At 34.6% G+C, this 8,594-nt stretch overlaps 1 protein-coding gene across 1 annotated transcript in view; it reads left to right on the top strand.

Moving 5' to 3' along the window:
* rsh (Rap GTPase activating protein radish) overlaps nucleotides 1-7,424 on the top strand; it is a gene marked incomplete at its 5' end in the record, with an annotated part of 160,993 nt that extends 153,569 nt beyond the window's left edge. The window contains 4 exons of the mRNA XM_088241282.1: nucleotides 1,562-1,713; nucleotides 5,031-5,149; nucleotides 6,616-6,798; nucleotides 6,888-7,424. Of these exons, the coding sequence (XP_088097408.1) occupies nucleotides 1,562-1,713; nucleotides 5,031-5,149; nucleotides 6,616-6,798; nucleotides 6,888-7,403 (970 nt within the window). The remainder of the gene's footprint in view (nucleotides 1-1,561; nucleotides 1,714-5,030; nucleotides 5,150-6,615; nucleotides 6,799-6,887) is intronic.
* Between the last annotated feature and the right edge of the window lie 1,170 nt (nucleotides 7,425-8,594).

Here is an 8,594-nt window from a genome sequence, read left to right on the forward strand (position 1 = left end):
TTCTATGAACAGAATAGTTAAAGCTAGTTCTAGTTAGTTTATAGTATATTAATCAATCTGCGCAAAATGTGTACATATTTGCATACTTTTATGAAGATGCATAAAATATCCCAAACAAAAAACAGAAGATTGTATCATATCCTTGTATTATTTTATTGTATTTATTATATTTACGGCTGAAGCCAATTACAACAGTTATATGAAGAAACGTACGTATAAGAAACTAAACTATGGAGCAAAGATAAATAAGACAATAAAATAATGTACTCAATATATTCATAAACACGATCAACAATAAGACTTCGAGCTAACCCATCCCAATACAACTTCATCTCACACTGTGTTAAGGTGATTCTAAACGAAAATATGAAACGAATTATTCATGGATGGCGCTTTTATCATTTTTTATTGAAAAATTACATTTTCACGTTTATTTTTAATGGAAATTTTACAAAACTTGGTTTGCGGAAACTTTACACTATATTGATTGTAACAAATACCATAATGATAAAATTTAAGTCCTTTTCACAAAATGGTGTACAAAACAAAAAATAAGCAAAATATTTAACTAATGATATTATGGGCTTATAATACTGTACAGTCCGTTTGAACATTTACTCTTCTCTTCTTTTCCACATCCGCTCCTAAATGGGGCATGTGGACATCACCAGTTGCCTCCAGGGCTGGTATTCCGAACGCGCTTACAGCGCGCTATAATGCGTATTTAGTACGTAAAAACGCGCTATACCGCGCTATAATTTCGTTTGGAATACCAGCCCAAGAGACCCTATCGCCAGCCAGTTCCTTTAATCCAGTACATCAATACAGTGCCCCTTAGTTCCGCCGAATAAAGTCGAAAGATCGTCATCGACAGCCTTCCAGCAACAGCCCGCAGGTTTAAAGAAGAGGCAACTTGGGTTTAGGTTCCCCTGAGGCATACGCAGCACATGTCCAAGCCATCCTCGAGACGCTCGTTATAGGAGGTTGCTGCGTCCATTCTCGGACTTCAATGTTAGTTATAAAACCGAACCATCTTATACCTACCTAATATTTTCCTCAAGCACCTACTCTCAAAACTCAGAAGTTTGGTGTTCCGGGCTTTGGTGAGGTGCCAAGATTCAAACCCATAAAAGAGTACTGGCATTATACAAGAGTTGAATAATTGGAATTTTGTTTTGAACGAGTATAGATTAGAGTTCCAGACAACACGCATCATGTTAAAGGTTGTTCCAGCAATTCCTAGGCGGGTTGCGAGCTCTTTGTGCATGTTTCCATCCTCAGTTATGTGAACTCCCAAGTATTTAAAGCCGTCAACTTTCTCGAGCCTCTGTCCATTATTATACAGAGGCTGATCGGGGTCAGGACAGGGTTTGTTGCACAACATCTGAGTCGAACATTTAAAGTACCTATCTGTGAACCTAGTAAACATACAAATTTTGTTTGTTTTGGTAAACGCACTAGAACGTTCTGTCACTAGCACATCAACATAGGGATTCTAAACATTCTAACGCACTGTACCTACCTCACATTCTTAGTTTTACTGACTTTTTTTTAATTCCAGGCCAAAGAGTGTACCGAGTTCTCCGATGGTGAAGAGAGCATTCTCTCGCCTGGGGACCCTGACGGCTGGTTGGGGGCGGTCCATCCGCAAACAGCAAGCGCACCTCAGTGCTGATGACAAGAAGAAGTGGGCTTCTTCTCAGGATTGTTCCAGTAAGGACAACAATATGTAGCTTAGTTTTTTTATGAATAATTACGCACAGTTTTTAAATATTTTTTTATTTATACGCACGAACAATTTTAAAAGATTACTAAATACCTCCAGGAGAACATGCAATAGAACATGGGTGGCCAAAATTTTAAATACTACGGGTGACCTGCTTCGGATTTTTTTGGCGGCGGTCTATTAACACTGAAAGTGGTCGGTTTAAGCCAAAAATATATTAATATTAATAATAAACATATATAATACTAAAACCAATCCAATATCAAGTTATTTGAATAACAGCAATTAATAATAACTTCGTATGCAAATAAAAACAAGATGTTCTTTTATTTTCGTTTTATTAACGAAAGTGGTGTACTAGTTGGTACTTATTAGCTTTTCGATTCGTAAATATTCGGAAGGCGCGCAGGAAACATGACATTGCATATTTTCTGAAAGCTTATCATAATTTGGTTCATAGCTACTTATTGCTGTTCGTAAACATGCTGCCAAATGGTCATCTGTCAAGCTGGAGCGATGTTTTGTTTTTATTGCATTCATTATAAAATGCAAATTCGCAAATGAAAGTGGATCCAAAAAAATGGCGACCCACTAGGAATGGATACGTTTTAGCCACCCATGCTTTATAATGTTTATAGTATAATGAAAATAAAAAGTTCCGGGAGGATGAAAAATACAGTTTAGGGTTTAAAATCGAACCGGAACCCTGGACTAGTGTTTTTGACTCAATGGCTACTCTCATATATGAATTCTGATATGATATGTAGTAGTTGGCGCGTTCACCTACCATTCTTGACATCCTGGGTTCGACTCCTGGCAGAGTGAACGTGAAATATTGGTTTTGAAGATGGTTCTTCACTGCAAAATTAAATGTTCCTGGACTGGCACCTGAAGCGTAAGACTGATCACCTTACCTTTCATGTAACAAATATTATCTAGATGCGCTGCAATTGAAGTGCCAAACGAGTGCCCTAGGATGAGTATAGGGAAATGATGTGATGATGATATATGATAACAAGAGAACACAGTAAAAATCAAAGTACAACCGTCATGCCGTTTCTCCTTAGGGGAAGAGAGAAAATGGAGCCATATAGATCTTTACTGGCAAACATTCCTAGCTACTTTCGCATTCATACATCTTCCAATACACACCCTAGATTAAATTTTTTTTTGAGATGGCCAGATCTGACATTTTGATTCATTTATACATTCATTCATTCCTTCATTTTTTTGCACCACAACAGGCCAGGAGGCCCAATTACAGTGGTGAATTACATTACAGAGCAACCAGGCTTGAGAAAAATCACATTTTTAATTTTTGTGTTCTCACCGGGAATCGAACCCGGAACCTTCCGTGCGTGAGTCAAGCGTCTTGACCACTACACCACGGAGGTATGTATCTGATGATGCCGAGACTTTTTAAGTCATCATAGAATTCATAATTTATTTTTCAACAATGCCGAGGGTGCTACTCCGAATCTTCTCACGGGGTAGAAAGTAAGGAATTTGGGGATTCTTATTTTTTTCATGCAACCACACTTTTCTTCAGTATGGCCACACTGATAATTTAATGTCAAATAAATACAAACATGTGAAATATTGATTTTATTATAGAATGTTATTGCGTTAGTTACCCTTAATTAGAATGAATTAACCAAATTGTATTAGTTTTTTCCCATTTTTTAAACAGTTTTATGTCGTACATGTCCATGATGAAACTGTTTATTTTACTTCATTTGACGTTTATTCATCGATGTGGCGATATATAAATCAAAATGTATATGTGTAATACACTAAACCAAAATAATTTATATTGGCACCACAAAATTTCCGTTAAGAAAATTTGTATAAAAACTTGAAGTATCTTATTATTTATATGTATGAAGTATCTTTGTCAGTTACCTGTAACTGAAAAGTTTTAATAAATAATAATATGAATACTAAATTTTTAATACAGAATATTCGCTTATGCTTTATAGACAATGGAAGATAACTCTGTTAACTTCACATTGTAATCGGGGCCTTGGACTGACACCTGAAGCGTATGGCTGATCACCTTACTTTGATGTAACAGATGATCAATATACGCTGCATTTAGTGTACCAATGCAGGGCCCTTTGCACCATTCAGTGTGGATATGGGATGATTGTGATGATAACCGATGATAATGGCACAAAAGAATAAGATATGGTGGCATAAGAGAACCAGATGTGGTGGCATAAGAGAATCGAGTATGGTGGCATAAGAGAATCAGATATGATGGCATGAGAGAATCAGATATGGTGGCATAAGAGAATCAGATACCGAATCAGTCTACCTCTTAGTAAAAAACACAGATCTAACATTTTATATGAATTACATAAAAAATATTAAAGATTAAATTGAATCGAATTCCAACTCAATTACATCAATTACAAAGGTGATTTGCAAATTCTAATTCTTTTCATAAACCTTTTTCTGAATGCCGTTTGCCCACCACGCAAGAGGTCTTGGGTTCGATTCCCGACATGGTTGATATAAAATATTTATTTAAAGGGGTGTTTTCACACTAGAATATTTCATAGTCCCAGGACTGGTACCTGAAGTGAAAGACTGATCATCTTACCTTCATGTAACAAAAATGATCAAGATACGCTGCCATTGGGATACCAATACAGTGCCGTATGCACCATTAGATGCGGAAAAGGAATGATGAAATGCCCTCATAACCTCACATTTAATCAGGAACTCATTTGCATATCAAATAAAATATAAAAAATAAGGAAAAAAAATTTAAAATATATTTATAGATGACAACCATGAAGTTTCGCATAAATAAATTGTCTATGTTTTTATGAATGTATGCATGTGTATGCGCATGGATGTGTGTATGTGTGTGTGTGTGTGTGTGTATTTACATGTGTATATCTGTGTTTATATATATATATATATATAATAGTTAACATATATAGTTATACATATAGTTATATATATATATATATATATATATATATATATATGTGTGTGTGTATATATGTGTATGACTGTATTTATATGTATCAAAATGTGTATACGAATAAGTTTATATTTTGTTTGTCTGTGCTCTATATTAATTTGTTAACTATTATAATATATTGAAATGTAACTGCCTAGCTTGGAACGGGGTATGTACCCTCGTTAGCTGGGCAAAGTAAACATGGAATTGTATTTTGATAAAGAGTGTAAATAAATTATGATAATGTAAAACTTTAAACAATATAAAATAATGATAGTGTAAAACTTGATGTAACTTCAAATGATAATATAAACCTTTGTCTTTGTTTAGATAAAGATGGTCGTGACAAGGGAGGTGGAGAGCGCGCTGGTGCGGCGTTAGCTGTACCGCGGCTGTCTGTTTGTGCTGATGCACAGAAAGTAGATAGAGCCAAATTAGCACAGACAGAGGTATTTTTGTTTTAAGTATTTTATTTATTTATATTTATTGTTTTGCACACAGAGCTATGTTGGTATTATTACTTCAAATACTCAACCTAACACAGCACCAATTACGTACACAACACAATATATTATAATACAATTTCTATAAGGCATGTCTATGGATTGTTCGTTTTACCCGACTACAGCCTTAAGTGTCATCATTTTTGAGGGCTCAAGGCATGTCTATGGATTAATTTGTTGACGCATTATGCCGAAAAGCTCTGTCATTACGACATTCGACCACCAGTCAGGTGTGATGTTTACAATTGAAACCGAAATGCCTGCTTGTGTCATGAATGTGTGTAAAAATATTTTAAATAAACATTGTAATAAGAGTTGAATAACTTTGGTAATTTGCTCATCAGTGATTTACAAAGCTTAAAACCATAGAATTTAGAATAGTCCAGAAGGAGCGTAGAATCATATTTGAATACATCAGACTGTGTCCAAAAATCCCCCACTTTGCCACACATTCACCGTGCGCATTCGTGATGTCGCCGCGTAATGTTGCACGATGGGAAAAAAATTAATCATAACACAAATGTAAGGTAAAAAAAAGCAATTTGTTAATTTCTCTAAAATTTTATTGTGCACGCAGAAACATTAATTGACACAATAGAGTAGATAAGTAAATTATCATTTAATAAGAGTAATTGAATTAATTAACTTTGAACTTAAAATATACAACAAATTTGATTTAACATAAAACTGATATTTTTATCTCGTGTTAAATAATATTTGATGTTTTAAAGGTAATGTTGGTCAAATGTCCACCACGGCGTTGTTTAATCCGAGGTAAAATTTTCATTAGATGAGCAAAGTAGGGTAAAATTTTTTACTACCTTGGCAACACTAACGATATGTCCATTTTGTTTACTTTGATAATCTAACAGATGGAAAAATAATTCAATTTTTAAGTCATGCAATTGCTACTTACACATTCATTTGCTATTACACATGAAATGTGATCCCATTCTGTTCCTTTAAGATCCCAGCAGTATTTCTACACTTTAAAACGACACAACACGGCATAGTTGAATTCAAATCGGAACTTGCGTACTGAGCGACATCTATGAAGAAACAAAAGGGTCAAAACTACTCTTTTAAGGGTTCGCCTTATGTTTGATGCGCGTGTGCGGTTTCTGGACTATCCTTAATTCTATGCTTAACAGTAACAGTAATCATTCAAATATATATTTTTTTAATAAACGTCAAACTACGCCTAGCGTCGCAATTGCAAACCTCTTCTTAGTTATGTTTTTAAATAAATGTGCTGATATGTATTTATAATAACTTCCTTCCATATTCCCTTTCCAACTGGCAGCTGTCCACTGACAAGACTCTGATATAAAGGCTTAGCGGGTTATTCCAAAAAAAAATATACCCACATATAATATTATAAAAAATTATTTTTTTTTGTTTTATATTTCCAGTTTTCAATAATTGAATTTGATCCGGACACCTTTCGGATACTGCTGGACTACCTTCACACTGGCAGCTGTCCACTTACTTGCGCATCTATTCCTGGCCTTATCTGCGCAGCGGAACACTACGACCTACCTGAACTACTGCAAGCATGCTTTCATCATGCCAAACAGTTCTTACGCATTGATGTGGTAAGAAACCATTCCTCCCTTACCTTCAAATTGTAATGTCAATGTTTTCAATTAAAAAGCTCTAATTATTGGTAAATCTCAACTTCCAGGTGTGTACCATGCTGGTGTCTCTGGAAAACTACTATTGGCGTTATACTTCGGCCTCCGAGCTAGTCAACATGATTCTAGCGTTTGTAGAACAGAGAGCTTTTGCTCTCTTTCAAACTCCTGAATTTCTTAATTTATCCGAATCTATGGTCCAAATGATCATGTGCAGAAACCTGGATTGTCCAGAAGTACGTAAATTCGAGGCAATGCTTAGCTGGGCCCGCCACAAAATACGCACCAAGACCTCTTCTCGACTGGATGCTAAGCTAGAATTCAAATGTGTCATGGAGAGATTAGCCAGGGACCTGAAACTTTATAGAATATCTCCGCAGGAATTGATCAAAGTGGTGTTGCCTTCAAAAGCCATAAAAAATGAGAGGATTTTAGAAACACTGATGTTCCAAGCAAACTCGGGGATGTATCGTATTCAGGACAGTTACTTGGAGGCGTGCCAACAGAAGCTTCAGAAACAAGACTCTAGGTTCTCCGAATGGGAGAGCTTTGACTATGGACTTTAAATAATTGATTAGAAGTAAAGAATCGAGGTAATGAACTATTCGTAACTTTCTGAATTTACAGTTCAGGCAATAATACAATGCACCGGGCTTCGGTTGCTCTATGTGGGTTGCTCTATAACGTCTCATTTTTAAGTCAAAACATTATAAGGCTTAAAATGTTTGGGTAAACAAGATAAAATATGTTCAGAGCCCATTGTTTGAATAATTCAACAATATCGAACATATGCACATCCGTGAAAGCGGCCCAAATATGTATTTGTGCCTGAACTAGCCCAAACCAACAATGGACTAAGGTCGGCTGGTCCGTACTAGCCGCGAATTGTACGTCGCATGCGTATCGTGTATTCTAATTCTATTGAAGAAAGTATTTTTCATAAAAGTGACTGATAAATTAAAAAAACACGATTTTAAATATTTATTATACATATGTATCAAAAATATTATAATATTTTATGTATATGTATTTAAAGAAAATATAATATCAATATATCATCATGTTATTAACTAATACATTAATGTGATTTGGACAATCTAGCTGTTTGTAAAACTGCGACATATACATTGTTAATACAAATTATTTATGGTGAACACTTCATATATGTCTAAACATTATCCCAAACACTATATGTATGTGTACTTATTGTGCTGTTTGTTTCTCTGTATCCGCGCTTATAAATATACTGTCTTTCCCGCTAAGTTAAGATAAATGCTTTATAAGAATGTCCCCAAACTTCAATGATACTGCATTACCACTGAAAATCACATTTTATTTTCCATTTAACAATGCCAAATATTATCTGCAATGGTCAACTCAGTGGTTTGTGTTATTGCAAGATAATTACTATCTGTATAGCTTCGGTTTATTTTCTTGTTTTTAATTAGTTTTGTAGGCTTAACACCAATAATATAATTACTAGCACTTATTAAAGACAATACTTTGATTGCACATTGTAGATACTTTATTTTCTTGATCCATTAATTTAAATGAGTGTGATTGCACGATTAAAACTTCGAATTTTATTTTTTAGTCATTTTGTAGTTATTAAGTACATGTCTAATTGCACCAATTTATATATGTAGTTCTTTATTTTGTATTATAAAACGCACATAAATGTTAGATATAAATCTTAATTATTAAAGGATTCAGTCAGATTTCAGTGGTAATCATTATCATTGTTTCAAATTCAATTG

The sequence above is a fragment of the Micrasema longulum genome, unplaced genomic scaffold (assembly GCF_059751315.1).
Source record: "Micrasema longulum isolate JH-2025_06_02 unplaced genomic scaffold, ASM5975131v1 h1tg002823l, whole genome shotgun sequence".
NCBI classification, from domain to species: Eukaryota; Metazoa; Arthropoda; class Insecta; order Trichoptera; family Brachycentridae; genus Micrasema; species Micrasema longulum.